Here is a 21,600-nt window from a genome sequence, read left to right on the forward strand (position 1 = left end):
TTTCTACCAAGAAAAGTGCACTTGTTATTAGTGGGAATATACTTATTTTGGGGTATTTTTGTGAGCTAATTTTACTTGTTTTGGAGAGTCTTGACAAGCCGAATTTTCTTGTTCTATTGGCAGATAATTTTGCTGAGTTCAAGTAAAATACCCCTAATTTTTGTATTCTTTTCTTGTTTTTGAACACTGACTTTTTGCAGTGAATGGTTTACTTCATGATGCATAATTCAGTGGAACCAGTTTAAGTCGACACTCATCAGACAGGCTGACTGACGTCGACATAAGGGGTTGTTGACATAAGTGAAACACAAACTACTTGCATATTTACTCGTCACTTTGGCCAGAGACTTAAAGGTAAACTGCACTTTTGGGGTATTTGGCCCATCATCTCTATGTTAGACAAGAACATACATGTCTTCCCCTTATATGTGCGTTGTAAATGGTGAAAAACTGCTAGTACGAGGCAGCTAACAATGCGGATATTTGTGACTCATCCATTCTGTCGATAAATCGCCAAAGAAGCTCAGAAAGACACTTACATTTCCTGATTGCGTGTAGCACACTAGGGTTTTCCGGTATACCGGTACTGGTATAGTATCGCGGTACTATCTGGTTTTGCAAGCAGAGGAGCATGTTCAGCAGCGCACAATCACGGAGTACTTACAAGCAGACACAGTGTGTAGACAGAAAAGGTAGAACGGACACATTTTGGCTTAAAAACTAAAGATAAAGGTGAAGTTATGACACTGAAACGCCCTCAGGAAGAGGTGCTTTGAGACATGGCTAGCTTGCTAGCGGCTAACGTCCATCCGCAGTCTGCAGTGTTTTAGCTACTTCTAAATCACTAATCCTCGCCTCCATGGCGACAAATAAAGTAAGTTTCTTACAAGTATCATCTCTGCAGGATGAGGAATAGCTAAACATGCTTCACTGCACACCGTAGGAGGATACAATAGCGCACCGCTAACAGCAAGCTAGCACCCCTAAATGTAAACAAATGCCATGGGTGGATCTACACCCAACATCCACTGTAATGATACCAAGTACAATAGCGTATCTTGTCAATACTACTATGATTACATCGATATTTGTTATCGTCACAAAATCTTTTCTAATTTAAAAAAAATTCATATTATGTTTATAAACTCAGGAAATATGTCCCTGGACACATGAGGACTTTGAATATGACCAATGTATGATCCTGTAACTACTTGGTATCGGATCAATACCTAAATTTGTGGTATCATCCAAAACTAATGTAAAGTATCAAAAAACAGAAGAATAAGTGATTATTACATTTTAACAGAAGTGTAGATAGAACATATTGAAAAGCAAAATAACCAGATGTAAATGAGCAAGTAGATTAGTTATCCTTTTTTACAGCTTGTCCCTCATAATTTTGACAAAATAGAATGATAAATGACACAATATGTTACTGCATACGTCAGCAGACAAATTAGGAGCCTTTGTTTGTTTACTTACAACTAAAAGACAAGTTGTCTACTATGTTCACTATTTTATTTAAGGACAAAATTGTTCTTCGATTGCAATAAGAAACATATGTTTAATTTACCGTAATTTTGTTTGTTAAAATAAAGCCAATAATGTCATTTTTTTGCGGTGTCCCTCATTTAAAAAAGTATCGAAATACATTTTGGTACCGGTACCGGTACTTGAATATTGGTATTGGGACAACCCTATTACACACATGTCAGAGTTGCAAGAATTCCAGGAGCGTACGTGTCTTGCCAAAACCTCGGCTCGAATTTGAAGAGCAAGCTGCAAAGAGCGTGTCATCTATCCACAATGCAAAGCCGCTTTTAAAGTACCGTATTTTTCGGAGTATAAGTCGCACCTGCCGAAAATGCATAATAAAGAAGGGAAAAAACATATATAAGTCGCACTGGAGTATAAGTCGCATTTTTGGGGGAAATGTATTTTATAAAACCCAACACCAAGAATAGACATTTGAAAGGCAATTTAAAATAAATAAAGAATAGTGAACAACAGGCTGAATAAGTGTACGTTATATGAGGCATAAATAACCAACTGAGAACGTGCCTGGTATGTTAACGTAACATATTATGGTAAGAGTCATTCAAATAACTATAACATATAGAACATGCTATACGTTTACCAAACAATCTGTCACTCCTAATCGCTAAATGAAATCTTATACGTCTAGTCTCTTACGTGAATGAGCTAATTTATATTATTTGATATTTTACGGTAATGAGTTAATAATTTCACATATAAGTCGCTCCTGAGTATAAGTCGCACCCCCGGCCAAACTAGGAAAAAACTGTGACTTATAGTCCGAAAAATACGGTAGTAATTCTCACCACCATGGCAGAAAATATATATTTTTTCCAAGTATTATTTTAGCTGGAGGACAAGAGGAAATATAATGGCTAAGCATACTTCAAAGTAGGGGATAATGTATGGATGATCAATCCAGATGTCAACACTATTGATACATAGTATAATATCAGTATATCAATCAATCAGTCTGACTTCATTTAAAAATGACTTTTCATACTTAAAGAAATGCAACTCAAAGTGCTTTACAGACATAAAAGCAATACCCCGATGACGAACACACACAAACAAATAAATGCATGGCTGAGTACAGAGGAGCCAGGTGAGTAAAAACTATCACAGGAGCCATCTGCACCACGAGGTCGCCAGGAAACTGACACAGCAGGGCCGATAACGCCTGATGCAGAGGGCTCTCTGTGACAATATTAAAGTGATGTGATTGATCCTTTTATTTTTCTTGTTTTTATTACAAAATCATGTTTTTGGTCGTTTTTGTTGTTGCTTACAAACTCAGGAAGTAAGTCTCTGGATACAGGAAGACTTTGAGGGCAAAACCCAAATGATATCAATGGAAGCCAATAGTGGTTTTGTTTTGTTTAGTTATTAGGAAATAGCCAATATTATTTTGTTAAAAAAAAAATGTATGTAGCTTTCAATACCACTAATTAAACGTATCCTATGATTTACAACAATACTAGCAATTTCCACATTTAATAAGGTAAGCTTTTAAAAAAATGTATTATTGTGTTTACTTTTAATTTTCACTTCTATAATCTACTGTCGGAGTATGGGATCGGGACTCAAAATCGGATCAAATCTGAATCGAATCAGGATCGGAGGCCAAAAATGTTAATCAGGACATCCCTAGTATTTAATCTTTTCAGTAGTATTTGTCATATAATGTCTGGGCTGTATTGTTTGATTCTATTACTCTAATATTTATGCAACTCATTTCACTATGTAATCTTTTCATTCTCAGGAGGTATTACTTTCACCAGATTGCAATTTTAGGATAAACTCTTTCATTGTGTGTCTTTGCTTCAGCTGGAGAATGCAAACATTGCCTGTATAAACAAATAGATATGGCTTAATTTCATAGTGCATCGTGTTTGTTTAGTTGCGCGCCCAATTCCTGAGTTTGGGTTGGCTCAGAGGATTCATTGCTCTTAACGCAGATTATTCCGAGTTTGTCTTTGTTTAATCAAATCATTTTAGCGGGATCAGCAGCCAGCCTGTGCGTTTGTCTGCTACAAGCTGTCAAATTCTTCTCTCCAGCAAATCTAAAAGCTTGGTTTGTTCCTCGACTCCTCACAATCAATTGACTGTCAGCCTTCGCCATGTTGGTGACAACGCATGTTGCTTGGCTTACCTTTGAAAGGTAAATCATAGGATTTATTGAGCTCAAAATGTCTGTCCTCTGAGACAACCAGCACCATTAATTTGGAATCCATTATCATAATAAAAACATGATCAAATTAATGGAGTCTACACACAGTACTGTTCATAAAATGAGGTAGTCCTGTGAATATTCTAATTCAGTGTTTTTCACACTGGTGTGTCGTAAGATACAGTCTAGTGTGCCGTGGGAGATGATCTAATTTCACCTATTTGAGTTAAAAATATTTTTTACAAAGCAGCAATTATAGTCTGTAAATGATGTGTTGTTGTTGAGTGTCGGTGCTGTCTAGAGCTCGGCAGAGTAACCGTGTAATACTCTCCCATATCAGTAGGTGGCAGCAGGTAGCTAATTGCTTTGTAGATGTCGGAAACAGCGGGAGACAGGGTGCAGGTAAAAAGGTGTCTAATGCTTAAACCAAATATAAACAAAAGGTGAGTGCCCCTAAGAAAATGCATTGAAGCTTAGGGAGGGCTATACAGAATGAAACTAAAATTCAACTGGCTGCAAAGTAAACAAAAACAGAATGCTGGACGACAGCAAAGACTTACTGTGGAGCAAAGACAGCGTCCACAATGTACATCCGAACATGACATGACAATCAACAATGGCCCCACAAAGAAGGATAAAAACAACTGAAATATTCTTGATTGCTAAAACAAAGTAGATGCGGGAAATGTCGCTCAAAGGAAGACATGAAACTGCTCCAGAAAAATACCAAAAAAAGAGAAAAAGCCACCAAAATAGAAGCGCAAGACAAAAACTAAAACACTACACACAGGAAAACAGCAAAAAACTCAAAATAAGTCAAGGGGTGATGTGACAGGTCGTGACAGTACACAAGAGCTATATTGATGCATGCTTGGTTATGGTTTATAGTCATATCCAACACTTGCGACAACGACTTTTTACTGTCAACTGAGTTTTGTTTTTTAATGATTTCTGCTGGTGGTGTGCCTCCGGAGTTTTTCAACGCAAAAAATGTGCCTTGGCTCAAAAAAGATTGAAAAACACTGTTCTAATTCATCTAATTCAATTCAGCCCTTTGAGACGTTTGTGATTAAGAGCTATATAAATAAACTTTGATTGATTGATCCAGATCATTGTAGTCTCAGAGCATTGAATCAATCCGAACTGGACTGTTTAGATTGTTTTTTAAAGACGTTTTTGTGACGATCTGTCACTTAATTCCTGTTTGTTTCCTTGTTTTGTATTTACTTCGCATCAGTTTCCATTTCCTATTTGTACCGCTGAGCAATGTGGTTCTTCCCTCACCTGCTGTTGATTGGCAGCCGGTCCACACCGGCTACCAATCAGCATGTTTCTATTTATGCCTGAGTGCTCGAAGATTGATTTGGGTTTAGACATGTTATGCACGACTGCTTCACTTTCTGTTTTGAGTAAATTAAAACTCATCATACCTACCCGTTCTCCTGGTTTCTGCATCTTGGGGTCACTAAAACTGCAGCCATGCGAGTTCCTAACAGTTTCGCCTCTCGTCCGAGCAGGTTTCATTAGTTCACGCTCACAGACTTAAATAGGAAAGCTGTAGTCTGAGAGGATGGTGCAGGATGCCAAGTATTTATCCTCGAAGAGTGGGGACATGCCAAAGCAAGAACGGTCTATTGTGGTGAATAAGATTTTAGGATACCTAACATTCGTTAAGATTGAATCATCCTCGTTAGAACTCCATTGCATCAATGGTTAATTGCACAATGGGAAGTTGAGTCTTTTTGGCATTATAGACAAAATCTATTATTTGTGAATGGAAATGACTTAGAAGAGATTATGCCGTGATTTGACCTTGATTTTGTTTTTTTTCTACTAGGTCCAGAGCACATCATGGATGCCTCATCAACAATATGTTATGCAACCTACAGTAAGTACTCTACCTTTTAAAGCCAAGCTGGCTATTATATGGTGTGTACGCTGATAAAAAGGTTTCCAGCAATGTGTTCATTTTCTCTCCTGCTCATCTTGATTCAAGCGATCCTGGACTGGTCTTAGGGTTGCTAACTGTGCCTTGAATTATTTCCCGGAATTGTCCCCCCGTATAAAAACAAAAATATGCGTCCCATATTGAGCTGAAGAGACGCACATCGTCCCGTATTTCAGTGATCCTCGAAAAACATCTGTAATAGAGATGTCCGATAATGGCTTTTTTGCCGATATCCGATATTCCGATATTGTCCAACTCTTAATTATCGATACCGATATCAACCGAAACCGATATATACAGTCGTGGAATTAACACATTATTATGCCTTATTTTGTTGTGATGCCCCGCTGGATGCATTAAACAATGTAACAAGGTTTTCCAAAATAAATCAACTGAAGTTATGGAAAAAAGTGCCAACATGGCACTGCCATATTTATTATTGAAGTCACAAAGTGCATTATTTTTTTTAACATGCCTCAAAACAGCAGCTTGGAATTTGGGACATGCTCTCCCTGAGAGAGCATTAGGAGGTTGAGGTGGGCGGGGTTGGGGAGGGGGGGTTTAGGGGGTAGCGGGGGGTGTATGTTGTAGCGTCCCGGAAGAGTTAGTGCTGCAAGGGGTTCTGGGTGTTTGTTGTGTTGTGTTTATGTTGTGTTACGGTGCGGATGTTCTCCCGGAATGTGTTTGTCATTCTTGTTTGGTGTGGGTTCACAGTGTGGCGCATAGTTGTAACAGTGTTAAAGTTGTTTATATAGCCACCCTCAGTGTGGCCTGTATGGCTGTTGATCAAGTATGCTTTGTATTCACTTGTGAGTGTGTCAAAAGCCGTAAATATTATGTGACTGGGCCGGCACGCAAAGGCAGTGCCTTCAAAGTTAATTGGCACTCTGTACTTCGTCCTACGTCCGTGTACACAGCTGCGTTTAAAAAAATCATAAATTTTACTTTTTAAAACTGATACCGATAATTTTGAAACAGATACCGATAATTTCCGAAATATTAAATTTTAAAGCATTTATCAGCCGATAAATATCGGTAGTCCGATATTATCGGACATCCCTAATCTGTAAAATGCAAATAGTTTTCTGATGCCAATTAAGCCTTGCAACAACTTGTCGCATGCTAAGCCAATTGAAGCCAGCGTTTATGATCACCTACCTATCAAAACTCATTGCCGTTAGACTTTTCTGTTAACTTTGTGTTCCTATTGCCTATTGGCTAACCCCTAGCTAGCTAGTAGCGAGAGTCATCCACCTAGTTTCTGTTCTTCGGACTCCAAATGCGCCTTTGGACTGCACTGACGTTTAGGGGCCTGATCTTAAAGGTTTGCATGTATTGAAACTAGGGCTGTCAAATGATTAAAATATTTAATCGCGATTAATTGTATTGTTCATAGTTAACTCAAAATTGGTCGCGATAATCACAGATATACATAATATTAATAGGTGTGCCCTACACAGATCATTTTCAAGTTTTAACAGTATGAATGGACAATTAAAGGCCTACTGAAATGCGATTTTCTTATTCAAACGGGGATAGCAGGTCCATTCTATGTGTCAGACTTGATCATTTCGCGATATTGCCATATTTTTGCTGAAAGGATTTAGTAGAGAACATCAGCGATAAAGTTCGCAACTTTTGGTCGCTGATAAAAAAAGCCTTGCCTGTACCGGAAGTAGCAGACGATATGCGCGTGACGTCACAGGTTGTGGAGCTCCTCACATCTGCACATTGTTTACAATCATGGCCACCAGCAGCGAGAGCGATTCGGACCGAGAAAGCGACGATTTCCCCATTAATTTGAGCGAGGATGAAAGATTCGTGGATGAGGAAAGTGAGAGTGAAGGACTAGAGGGCAGTGGGAGCGATTCAGATAGGGAAGATGCTGTGAGAGGCGGGTGGGACCTGATATTCAGCTGGGAATGACTAAAACAGTAAATAAACACAAGATTTCCCCAAAGTCCCCAAACTTACGTATGTGACATGCACATAGCGGCACGCACGTACGGGAAAGGGATCAAATGTTTGGAAGCCGCAGCTGCATGCGTACTCACGGTACCGCGTCTGCGCATCCAACTCAAAGTCCTCCTGGTAAGAGTCTCTGTTGTCCCAGTTCTCCACAGGCCAATGGTAAAGCTTGACTGTCATCTTCCGGGAATGTAAACAATGAAACAACGGCTGTGTTATCCGGCAGTACAGTCAGAGGGTGCATTCTACGGCGGGGGTGCGTTATCCAGCACAACACCTGCCGCAATACACCGCTTCCCACCTACAGCTGTCTTCTTTGCTGTCTCCATTGTTCATTGAACAAATTGCAAAAGATTCACCAACACAGATGTCCACAATACTGTGGAATTTTGCGATGAAAACAGACGACTTAATAGCTGACCACCATGCTGTCCCAAAATGTCCTCTACAATCCGTGACGTCACGCGCAGGCGTCATCATACCGAGACGTTTTCAGCAGGATATTTCGCGCAAAATTGAAAATAGCACTTTAGTAAGCTAACCAGGCCGTATTGGCATGTGTTGCGATGATAAGATTTCATCATTGATATATAAACTATCAGACTGTGTGGTCGGTAGTAGTAGGTTTCAGTAGGTCTTTAATTTGCTTTAATAAAATGTGTTTTAAACATTATGCTTTTTAAACGGCTCATCACAAAAAGGACAAACATAATTTAAAAAAATGCCTACTGAGTGTGGGTGTATAAATACAAAATTTGTATTCCTGCTTTAGGAGCACTTGCATTCAGAGGAGGATTTACACTTCCATGTTTAAAGAACATTTTCACGCATAAATAACACAAAATGTGGAGTGCTTTGATTGTCGAAGATCTTTGGTAATATCCATCCATTTATTTTCTATAGCCTGTTGGAGTCGCGCGGGGGGGCTGGAGCCTATCCCAGCTGTAATATGTGATATTTCTGCCTGAATAAATGCTTCTGATATTCTGTACATTGTATGTTGTACAAGTTAACAGTCTACATATTTCTGCCTGGCAATATTTGAACGTTCCCTATTAATTAATCAAATGTAATAATCAGCCTGCTAATCATTTTGTAATTGAGGACTCGACTAGAACATGTTAGAAAATAATTTGCACATATTCCTCAACTGATGTACTGGCATTTCTTTAGGTGCAAATATCACAGAATAGCATTACAAAACATCTCTGACAAATAGGGATGGGTACTTTTCACATTTAGATCGATACCTGTACTCAAATGAAAATGTAACTGCCGTATTTTCCGGACTATAAGCCGCACCGGTATATAAACTGTACCCACTAAATTTTAGAAGAAAACAACGTTTAAGACGGACCAGACTATAAGCCTCAGATCTATACCGGTACAATATTTACACAGAAAAATATTGCAAGTGTTTGTTTACATACCTTAATTGTTTCTAAACGGTGCCTGTAACACGGCAGTAGAACCAATAATCGAACAAAACAGAAAAGTCATGAATGTCTTTATTCATCATTTATGAGATGAATAATATTTTCTCCTTTTTCAATAAAGTTCAACATTTTTGTCAAGATTCTTCTTCCTTGTACATTGTAAACATGTTTAGTTTGAACAGTTTCTTAAAGTGGATCATTTTAGTACATTTGTTGAATTTCTTTGCTTAATCCATTCCATAATTTAGTAGCAGAGAAAAATCCATAGATTAGCCGCACCTTTGTATAAACCACAGAATTCAAAACTTGGAAAAAAAAAAGTGGCGTCTTATAGTCCAAAAAATACGCTATTTAGCACCATAGTGTGATTTATCAAGGCTAAAACTGTTCTGTGAAAGCTTTTCTGCGTCTTTAATCAGCACGTCCGCATGCAAACTGGCAGTTGCGCAGAAATGGCTGTGAGAAAAGAGCCGATCGCGCTGAAGCTACGTCCTCCGTATTCTTGTCAGCGTGTATGGACTGACAAAAATGAAAATACTAGACATCTATTCAGCAATATCATTTTACAATTGTAGAGCTGCTGGATGACTTAAATCAATTGATGCGTGTTGGTTTCTGCTGGCGTTTATTTTAATGGCATTTTTATTTTTCATTTAGGAAAAATGTTATTATAATATATCTCCGATATGAAAACACTTTTTGCAATGTGCACTTTCTTGCGTTTGGATCATTCCGGACGCATTCATTCACTGCAGTGTTGTGATGGAAAGAGTAAAGAAAGATTTCTATTTAAGAAAGATTTATCTGATTACTCTCATTTCTGGGCTTTAGAGCGCACCTAAATGTAAGCAGCATCCACTTGGACAAATTGTACATATAATAGTCGCAAAAGCCTATAATTACTCTGATGCTAATATGCATTTGTATGCTGACGATGCAATTATTTATTGCTTTGGATCATCTCTTGATCTGAAAGTCATTGTTGCTGTGCAACATTCACGTATGTATCTAAAACTGGTTCTCAATGCTGACAAGAAAAAACGTATGTTGCTTTCCAATCATAAGAAGGGGGCTCAAACTCCCCCGATAGTGTCCACTCTTGAAGGGAATACCATAGAAGTGGTGCATGAATATAAATACATTGGTGTTTTAATTGATGATTCCCTCATTGTTCAACCTTTTATTGATAAACTGGTGAAGAAATTAAAACTTAAACTGTTTTTTTTTCTTCCGTAATTAGCAATGGGGTTTTTTTTGGTGTAAAAAAAGTGCCTTGACTGTGTCACATTTTCTTCTGAGCTAGATTATGGTGACCGTTTTTATATGAATGCTACTAGTTCCTGTCTTCAGATGGTCAACTCTGTTTACCATGCTTCTTTGAGGTTCATCACAAACTGTAGAGCCGTGACCCACCACCTTGTACTCTCGGGTGGGATGGCCTTCTCTGTCCACTCGGAGACAGTATCATTGGTATGTTCTTATTTACAGGGCTCTTCTGGGACTATTGCCTTCTTACAGATGTACATTGATTAAACCGAGAAGTACAGACTGTTATGCACTGAGATCCAACGATCAGCTGTTGCTCTGTCCCTTTTGCTCGCACTGAGCTGGGGAAAAAAGCGTGTGTCTATGCAGCTCCTTGTGCTTGGAACATGCTACAAAGAGACTAGAAGATTACTGAGTTGTTATCCTTAGATGCTTTTAAATCTAAATTGAGAGCATCTGAAGCTGCCTCAGTTATCTTTAACTGTTTGCTTGATGTCCATTGTGTCATTTTAATGTAATGATGTAATTGCATATGTCATTTTATGTGTAACTTTGCTGCCTCTTGGCCAGGACTCCCTTGAAAAAGAGGTTTTTAATCTCAGTGGGATTTTTTTCCTGGTTGAATAAAGGTTAAAGAAAAAAAGAATAAGCCGAAGGTGTACACAATGAAACATTTAACAACAAAATGCCTAAAACTGAGTAGTCTACCAGAGAAGTTATTGAGCGCGGTCCTCACTCTTCTTCTTCCCGTCTTAGTCCTCCTCCTCCAAGTCGTCTTCTTTTACGTGCGGTGGTCCAGGCCTTTTTGGGGCACGTTACTGGTGGTGGATTTTGGTTCTGTGCGACGGCTGTTTAATTTTTCAATGGTCTTCAAATTTGTGGCTATGTCGCGTGAATTTCATTGTGTCTTCTCCATGATGGTGAGTGCATAACGGGCTAAATGACTGACTAAATTATTTGTGTGTGTGTGTGTGTGTGTGTGTGTGTGTGTGTGTGTGTGTGTGTGTGTGTGTGTGTGTGTGTGTGTGTGTGTGTGTGTGTGTGTGTGTGTGTGTGTGTGTGTGTGTGTGTGTGTGTGTGTGTGTGTGTGTGTGTGCGCTTTTCATTTAATATTAACAATTTCATAGGTCAACCGTAGGGCTAATTCTGCAATTTCATTGGTCTGATCTGACAAGGCTAAATTTACTGCGACATATTTAAGCTAATGAACCTTGAAAAATCCACGAATTAGCTTTGTATAAAGTGCAGGGTTCAACCGCATGGAAGAAAAACTATCAAAATCATTATTAAAATGATTGTTAAAATCATGGCATTAAAACTAAAAAAATAAAGACAACTTCAGATTGTTTTCTTTGTCTTACTTTGGCCAAAAATAGAACAAACACATTCTGAAAATATTACAATAAAAATATATTTTAAAAAACAGCAGCGGTAAAGTTTAGATCCATGAAGGAAAGAAGAAAGTGAATGAATGTTTGTAACTGAATACATTTACATATGCATAAACATTTGTTTTCTTTTGTATTATTTTTTTTTTTATGAATTAAGTAACGTTTATGACAACCTTTTTCCAAAACACAATATAGAATGTCATACATTTATCATTAGTTTTTAAAACGGTTACAAAAAAATTGGGACCCCAAAAATTTACCAGTGGACCCCATTTTTCTATGACTTGATGGGGTCCCTGAGACCCCATTTTGAAAATTCCTAGCGCCAACACTGATGGAGTATTGGTGCGTGCAAAACAGCAGCAGGCGGCTGTGGCCTGCGGGCCGGTTCTAATACTAATCAAATATCATCCCTGGGGCCAGAGATAATTCATTCGCGGGCCGGATCTGGCCCGCAGGTCTTGACCTTGACACATGGGTTTTAGAGCATTTATTAAACAGAGGTCACAACACCTGAAGTACCGAATTTTTCGGACTATAAGTCGCACCGGCCGAAAATGCATAATAAAGAAGGGAAAAAACATATATAAGTCGCATTTTTGGGGGAAATTGATTTGATAAAAGCCAACACCAAGAATAGACATTTGAAAGGCAATTTAAAATAAATAAAGAATAGTGAACAACAGGCTGAATAAGTGTACGTTATATGAGGCATAAATAACCAACTGAGAACGTGCCTGGTATGTTAACGTAACATATTATGGTAAGAGTCATTCAAATAACTATAACATATAGAACATGCTATACGTTTACCAAACAATCTGTCACTCCTAATCGCTAAATCCCATGAAATCTTGTACGTCTAGTCTCTTACGTGAATGAGCGAAATAATATTATTTGATATTTTACGGTAGTGTGTTGATAATTTCACACATAAGTCGCTCCTGAGTATAAGTCGCACCCCCGGCCAAACTATGAAAAAAACTGTGACTTATAGTCCGAAAAATACGGTATATTACCCGAGGGAGCTTGGTTATACGATAGAATTGCCAAATGGGAAACGTTTTCTGAATTATTTGCAATCATGTTATAGAATTTTACATTACGTTTTCAATGGAAATAATAGTAGTGCGCGATAGCAATAGTAAATTACCGTATTTTCTGGACCATAGGGCGCACCGGATTATAAGGCGCATTGCCAATGTTTTTGATCTTTTTTCATATATAAGGCGCATTAAAGGAGTCATGTTATGATTTTTTCTAAATTCTAAACATTTCCGTGTGGTCTACATAACATGTAATGGTGGTTTTTTGGTCAAAATGTTGCATAGATTATGTTTTACAGATCATCTTCAAGCCGCTTTCTGACAGTCGCTTCAGGACGCTCCGTTTTGTGGGCGGTCTTATTTACGTGGCTCACCTTCGACAGCGTCTTCTCCCCGTCATCTTTGTTGTAGCGGTGTAGCGTGCAAGGACGGGAGTGGAAGAAGTGTCAAAAGATGGCGCTAACTGTTTTAATGACATTCAGACTTTACTTAAATCAATAACGGAGCAGCATCTCCTCATCCGGAAACAAAAACAACGGAAATGTGTCCCGTGAAAAACCGTCCGACCAGAACTCTCTAATAACTAAAGTTCTTTGGGTGAATATTATAACTCACTGCACCGGTATGTTTTAGTGCTTTCATGGCGAGTTTACTGACAGATATAAGTAAGAACTTTACACTACTTTATATTAGAAATGGCAACAGCGGAGGATGAAGGTCACATAACAAGAAGATAGAGGGAAAAAAACAATCTTATTGACTACGGTGTCGACATGGACTACACAGGTGGACAAGCGCAATTTTACAGGATTTATGCAGATCCCAAATAGGTACCAGCAGGTACCAGAAGTTAAGAAAAGTTGTTTTTGCATAATATTGCAAAACAAAACGCCAGATAATGTCTTACCTTATACACACACCATAATAATACTTGTATGTAGAAGCACAGTACAATCCATCAAGCGTTGCGGCTTCATAGCTTACCAAAGTTGTACTAAAACATTTTGATAGATTTTTGAGCGCCGTGTGTAATGTTCTATATTTTCAATGGAACATATAAAATGTTGGGTATTGTTTACTTGAGTCATATTGCCATCATAGTGCAGCCTACATGTATCTCTTATGTTTGACTACCATCTACTGGTCACACTTATCATTACACCATGTACCAAATAAAATAGCTTCAAGGTGGGTAAGGTCAACCAAACGTATTCCTTACATTAGGCGCATCAGGTTATAAGGCGCACTGTCGAGTTTTGAGGGGAAAAAAGGGTTTTAAGTGTGCCTTATAGTCCGAAAAATATGGAACTTAAAAAAACTAAAAAGTATGTGGTACATTGCATAGGACATGTAAGTGTCAAAAAGACAACCACAGAGGTTGATGATGAGAAATAATCTAAATGCAAAATTGAGTGTGGAAATGCATCCAATTGCAGGCAAATGTAGTCTTGATTTTCAAAATGTTATTTTAAAGCTTGCGTGGCAACACTTCATGCCGATACAAATGTTCTTCTTTTTTGTCAGTTTTCTTCCGCTCTTTGTTTCCAAAAGGTGCTCACACGCCCGAATATGACCGTTTCATGACTTTGTCAAAATAACTGTTTACTCGTTTTACTTCACTCTCGTAATACCGCATTGTTTCCCTGTCATATTGTGCTCCCCTTTGTAATATACATTCAAATAAAGGGATTTAAAAATATTGTTGTAATGAAATGAACCATTGCAGCGCCTTTGCAGCCTAACTAGAATTAGAGTTTCCTGCAGTATCCTCGGTAATGGAGAAGACTTCATTGACTTTTCTTTTTTTTTACAGCTTGAGCATTGATCCTAGCGGCATAAGTGTTCTTGTTTAGTTCCATAAAGGCTTTAAACCCCTCTGCCAGAGGCTTTGCCTGAGGCTTCTGCGTCCCCAAAAGCACATTCAGTGCACTTTGTTCTTCCCCCGCTTTGAGTTGGTTCATTTAATAAGAGCAGGAATCATTAATAGCAGCACGTTTCATTCCTTAATATCCTCTCAACTCTATCACTGAAAATGATTACTATAATCTATTGGTTGAATTCCGTCACGTGACTTCTTCCCGGAAGTGAATAACAGCGGTGGTCAACCAAGCCTGAACTCTCGGAGTAAAGCAAAGGGCCTAGATCTTCCTACAAAGAGCAAATAAGAGCCACAAAACCAAACTGCAATGAAATAGATTGTTATACTTTAGCAAAAAAAGATTTGTGGAGTGATAAAGGATTTTCCAGACATATCGAAGTATCTTGTGCTCCAGACGTGATTCTACACGACAAAACCAATGAAAATTTGGAAAAGAATGGGGAGCCTACAAATTCTTTGTGTGTGGCTGGGTCCAGGAAATTGATATCAAAATTATCCCGGATGGTCAAACTTTTACATACGCTTGTAAAGAACATAATGTCATGGCTGTCTTGAGTTTCCAATAATTTCTGATTGGAGCACATACCTGTTGGTCACAAAAAAACATTCATGAAGTTTGGTTCTTTTATGAATTTATTATGGGTCTACTGAAAATGTGACCAAATCTGCTGGGTCAAAAGTATACATACAGCAATGTTAATATTTGGTTACATGTCCCTTGGCAAGTTTCACTGCAATAAGGCGCCTTTGGTAGCCATCCACAAGCTTCTGGTTGAATTTTTGACCACTCCTCTTGACAAAATTGGTGCAGTTCAGCTAAATTTGTTGGTTTTCTGACATGGACTTGTTTCTTCAGCATTGTCCGCACGTTTAAGTCAGGATTTTGGGAAGGCCATTTAAAACCTTAATTCTAGCCTGATTTAGCCATTCCTTTACCACTTTTGACGTGTGTTTGGGGTCATTGTCCTTTTGGAACACCCAACTGTACCCAAGACCCAACCTCCGGGCTGATGATTTTAGGTTGTCCTGAAGAATTTGGAGGTAATCCTCCTTTTTCATTGTGCCATTTACATTCTGTAAAGCACCAGTTCCATTGGCAGCAAAACAGGCCCAGAGCATAATACTACCACCACCATGCTTGACGGTAAGCATGATGTTCCTGGGATTAAAGGCCTCATCTTTTCTACTCCAAACATATTGCTGGGTATTGTGGCCAAAGAGCTAAATTTTTGTTTCATCTGACCACAGAACTTTCCTCCAGAAGGTCTTATCTTTGTCCATGTGATGTCAAGCTTCAAGCACACCTGTGAAGTGAAAACCATTTCAGGTGAATACCTCTTGAAGCTCATCGAGAGAATGCCAAGAGTGTGCAAAGCAGTAATCAGAGCAAAGGGTGGCTATTTTGAAGAAACTAGAATATAAAACATGTTTTCAGTTAATTCACCTTTTTTTGTTATGTTTTCATGCATAGTTTTGATGCTTTCAATGACAATCTACAATGTAAATAGTCATGAACATAAATAAAACGCATTGAATGAGAAGGTGTGTCCAAACATCTGGCCTGTAATGTAAATCAAACAAACCTCAAACAAAGCGGTCACTGCAAACTTGTGTGATCTTCGACTCTGCTCCCCGGACTGGAGAGCGCCCCACTTTTCTCGTCTTTCGTAAAATCTTGCACTCTTCCGCCTTTTTTGATTACCTCTCGAGCAAATCTGAAGGAACGTTCATCCTTTTCTCGATTTTAACGGATCCTGCAGCCGAAAACAACACAAGCATATGGTATTGTTCTTCGAGAAAGGATAAATGGCGCCGAGTACCCATTGAGAACAGACGCTGGCTTGACAATCACGCATATTTAATGACCTGGACATGACGTCATGTAAATCCGATAGCTCAGTTACAGACTGCGAAACAGGCTTGTAGGGATGATATAGCCTCTTGTATTTTTTCGTGACCTAACATATATATATATATATATATATATATATATATATATATATATATATATATATATATATACAATTTTTTAAATTTTATTTTAAATGCATGCGCTTAATATAGCCTTACAGTTTTTAAAGTTTTTATAGCTATTACCTATTCTGTGTTATGTGTTTTTATGTTGCACGATTGTACCAAGAAAAATTCTTAGTTGGTGAACTCGTTCTCAAACAATGCCAATAAAATTATTCTGACATTTCTGACAAACAATATGCTGTCATTTATTTTTTTTATTTAAAGAAAAGCCCGCTACTCTTAAACGGTGCGCGCAACAACACGTCAAGAATCATCGCAGTAGACGCGACGTTAAATTGAGAAATGCAACCTTACCCAAACAAAACACGTGCATGATTTACCCGAGAGAGTCTTGATACCAATGTCCTTGACCCAGCCACACACAAAGAAGTTGTAGACCTCCATGCTTTTCTAAGTTTCCATCTGTTTTGTTGTGCAGCATGACGTCTGGAGCACCAGATACACTATATTGCCAAAAGTATTTGGCCACATGCCTTGACTAACATATGAACTTGAAGTGCCATCCCATTCCTAACCCATAGGTTTCAATATGATGTCTGTTCACCTTTTGCAGCTATTACAGCTTCTGGGAAGGCTGTCCACAAGGTTGCGGAGTGTGTTTATTGGAATTTTCCACCATTCTCCCAAAAGCGCATTAGTGAGGTCACACACTGATGTTGGTCGAGAAGGCCTGGCTCTCAGTCTACATTCTAATTCATCCGAAAGGTGTTATATCGGGTTCAGGTCAGGACTCTGTGCAGGCCAGTCAAGTTAATCCACATCAGACTCTGTCATCCATGTCTTTATGGACCTTGCTTTGTGCACTGGTGCACAGTCATGTTGGAAGAGGAAGAGGCCCGCAAACCGTTCCCACAAGGTTGGAAGCATGGAATTGTCCAAAATATTTTGGTATCCTCGAGCATTCAAAGTCCCTTTTACTGGAACTCCTGAAAAACAACCCCACACCACAATCCCTCCTCCACCAAATTTCAAACTTGGCACAATGCAGTCCGAAATGTAGCGTTGTCCTGGCAACCTCCAAACCCAGACTGGTCCATCAGATAGAAAAGCATCATTCATCAGTCCAGAGAACGCGTCTCCACTGCTCTAGAGTCCAGTGGCGACGTGTTTTACACCACTGCATCTGACGTTCTGCATTGGACTTGGTGATGTATGGTTTAGATGCAGCTGCTCGGCCATGGAAACCCATTCCATGAAGCTCTCTGCGTACTGTACGTGGGCTATTTGAAAAGTCACATGAATTTTGGAGCTCTGTAGCAACTGACTGTGCACATTCTTTTCCAAATGTTTGTAGAAACAGTCTCCATGCCTAAGTGCTTGATTTCATACACTTGAGGCCAGGCCAAGTGATTAGGACACCTGATTCTGATCATTTGGATGGGTGGCCAAATACTTTTGGCAATATAGTGAAGTTCGACATGTCTGGGAACTAGACCGACGGATTATCCTTGAGATCACTCGTCAAATTTTTTTTTTGACGGATTCTATTGCATAGCTCGATTTTTCGCTCGTATCTGCTTTTAAAGGTAAGCTCAAGGCTCCTTTTCAGATAGGTCGCACTCTGTCTGTTGCACAGTAGCCATGTTTTTGTTTTCTTCCCTTCAAAAGTCCCCGTGTCCGAATACAGCCTATACTTCACCGTACAACCAAATTCCTAGGTATAATGATTGATGATGAATTGAACTGGAAATCTCATGTAAAAAATATACAACATAAAGTAGCGAGAAACACGTCAATAATGAATAAAGCAAAACATGTTCTAGACCAAAAATCCCTTCATATTCTCTACTGCTCGCTAGAGTTACCATATCTGAGTTATTGTGTGGGGAAATAACTGCAAATGTGCGCTTCATTTGTTAACGGTGTTACAAAAAGATCAGTTAGAATACAAACCCCGTTTCCATATGAGTTGGGAAATTGTGTTAGATGTAAATATAAACAGAATACAATGATTTGCAAATCCTTTTCAACCCATATTCAATTGAATGCACTACAAAGACAAGATATTTGATGTTCAAACTCATAAACTTTTTTTTTTTTTTGCAAATAATAATTAACTTAGAATTTCATGGCTGCAACACGTGCCAAAGTAGTTGGGAAAGGGCATGTTCACCACTGTGTTACATCACCTTTTCTTTTAACAACACTCAGTAAACGTTTGGGAACTGAGGAGACACATTTTTTAAGCTTCTCAGGTGGAATACTTTCCCATTCTTGCTTGATGTACAGCTTAAGTTGTTCAACAGTCCGGGGGTCTCCGTTGTGGTATTTTAGGCTTCATAATGCGCCACACATTTTCAATGGGAGACAGGTCTGGACTACAGGCAGGCCAGTCTAGTACCCGCACTTTTTTACTATGAAGCCACGTTGATGTAACACGTGGCTTGGCACTGTCTTGCTGAAATAAGCAGGGGCGTCCATGGTAACGTTGCTTGGATGGCAACATATGTTGCTCCAAAACCTGTATGTACCTTTCAGCATTAATGGCACCTTCACAGATGTGTAAGTTGCCCATGTCTTGGGCACTAATACACCCCCATACCATCACAGATGCTGGCTTTTCAACTTTGCGCCTATAACAATCCGGATGGTTCTTTTCCTCTTTGGTCCGGAGGACACGACGTCCACAGTTTCCAAAAACAATTTGAAATGTGGACTCGTCAGACCACAGAACACTTTTCCACTTTGTATCAGTCCATCTTAGATGAGCTCAGGCCCAGCGAAGCCGACAGCGTTTCTGGGTGTTGTTGTTAAACGGTTTTCGCCTTGCATAGACAGAGTTTTAACTTGCACTTACAGATGTTGCGACCAACTGTAGTTACTGACAGTGGGTTTCTGAAGTGTTCCTGAGCCCATGTGGTGATATCTTCTACACATTGATGTCGCTTGTTGATGCAGTACAGCCTGAGGGATCGAAGGTCACGGGCTTAGCTGCTTACGTGCAGTGATTTCTCCAGATTCTCTGAACCCTTTGATGATATTACGGACCGTAGATGGTGAAATCCCTAAATTCCTTGCAATAGCTCGTTGAGAAATGTTGTTCTTAAACTGTTCAACAATTTGCTCATGCATTTGTTCACAAAGTGGTGACCCTCGCCCCATCCTTGTTTGTGAATGACGGAGCATTTCATGGAAGCTACTTTTATACCCAATCATGGCACCCAACTGTTCCCAATTAGCCTGTTCACCTGTGGGATGTTCCAAATAAGTGTTTGATGAGCATTCCTCAACTTTTTCAGTCTTTTTTGACACTTGTGCCAGCTTTTTTTAAACATGTTGCAGGCAGCTAATATTTGCAAAAAATAAAGTTTACCAGTTGGAACGTTAAGTATCTTGTCTTTGCAGTGTATTCAATTGAATATAAGTTGAAAAGGATTTGCAAATCATTGTATTCTGTTTTTATTTACGATTTACACAACGTGCCAATTTCACTGGTTTTTGGTTTTGTACATAATAATTCATGGCATAATCATAAGTGGCTGTTGACATAAGCGGTTGAGGACGTAAGCCACACTAAACATAGACATTGCTTGTACATTTGCTTTGGCAATAGACATAAGGAGAATGGGTGACAATTAAGAACTTTTACAGTTTGTTGACATTGTTGTCCTCTGTTTTTGCATAGTAAATGCTATATTATATTTTTTACTCCTATCTAACGAACCTGTTTTGGTAATTTTGTTGTACGATTTTTATTGCATGTGCAAATCCTTAAATTCTTAAACTGTTCAACAATTTGCTCACGCATTTGTTGACAAAGTGGTGACCCTCGCCCCATCCTTGTTTGTGAATGACTGAGCATTTCATGGAATCTACTTTTATACCCAATCATGGCACCCACCTGTTCCCAATTTGCCTGTTCACCTGTGGGATGTTCCAAATAAGTGTTTGATGAGCATTCCTCAACTTTATCAGTTTTTATTGCCACCTTTCCCAACTTCTTTGTCACGTGTTGCTGGCATCAAATTCTAAAGTAATGATTATTTGCAAAAAAAAAAAATGTTTATCAGTTTGAACATCAAATATGTTGTCTCTGTAGCATATTCAACTGAATATGGGTTGAAAATGATTTTCAAATCATTGTATTCCGTTTATATTTACATCTAACACAATTTCCCAACTCATATGGAAACGGGGTTTGTACAACAATTCTTCTCAACAAAAGAGGAGAAATATAATCTTAGAGAAAAATTTAATTTAAAACATTTGTACGCACGTACAACACTTAAGACCTTCAGTCTATCTGTATGTGGAATTAAATTATGGAATAGATTCAGCAAAGAAATCAAACAATGTACTAATATGATCCACTTCAAGAAACTCTTTAAACTTAAAGTGTTTACAAAGTACAAAGAAGAAGAATTTATTTCATTTTGTTTATTTCATTCCTCCATTCATTTTCTAGATAATTTTACTCATCTCACCATATGAAATATAACTTACTTTACCGATTATTATTTATTTATTTTTAATGTTATTAGATGTTATTATTGTGAATAAGTTGAGAACAGGAAGTGAACAAAAGTATTTGCAACTGCTATGTAAAGGAAAAGGGGTAGGATTAAATAAGCTCTGCTTCGTCCTACTCCTTTTCGAACATGTTGAATAGAGAAACTGGAAATTGTGATGTATCATGTTGTATGCATGCATGTTCCAAATAAACTCCAACTCAACTCAACCGTTCCCACCTAAAGATGTCCTCGTGTGGACAGGTCTTGGGTTACAACAAAGGGGCTGCAGTAACTCAGTGAGAGCCTTTAACCAGTCGCATGTGTCGCAGCAGGCGACAGTCACAGCCGCCGTTCCCCACTCAGACCTATCCATCTCACTCCTGCTGTGGAACAGTGAACATGTCATCTGGTCACAGCGGGTCACCAAGCAGGCCAACTGGCTCTCTGCAGACACTGCCCTGCACTCTTCGAC

The 21,600-nt window shown here is 38.8% G+C and overlaps 1 protein-coding gene across 3 annotated transcripts in view; it reads left to right on the forward strand.

Annotated features, from left to right (window-relative positions):
• rbms3 (RNA binding motif, single stranded interacting protein) overlaps positions 1-21,600 on the forward strand; it is a 750,312-nt gene that overhangs the window by 616,386 nt on the left and 112,326 nt on the right. For all 3 annotated transcript variants that reach the window (XM_061982784.2, XM_061982785.2, XM_061982783.2), the window contains exon 10: positions 5,544-5,594. In XM_061982784.2, the coding sequence (XP_061838768.1) occupies positions 5,544-5,594 (51 nt within the window). The remainder of the gene's footprint in view (positions 1-5,543; positions 5,595-21,600) is intronic.

The sequence above is a fragment of the Nerophis lumbriciformis genome, linkage group LG21 (genome assembly GCF_033978685.3).
Source record: "Nerophis lumbriciformis linkage group LG21, RoL_Nlum_v2.1, whole genome shotgun sequence".
NCBI classification, from domain to species: domain Eukaryota; kingdom Metazoa; phylum Chordata; class Actinopteri; order Syngnathiformes; family Syngnathidae; genus Nerophis; species Nerophis lumbriciformis.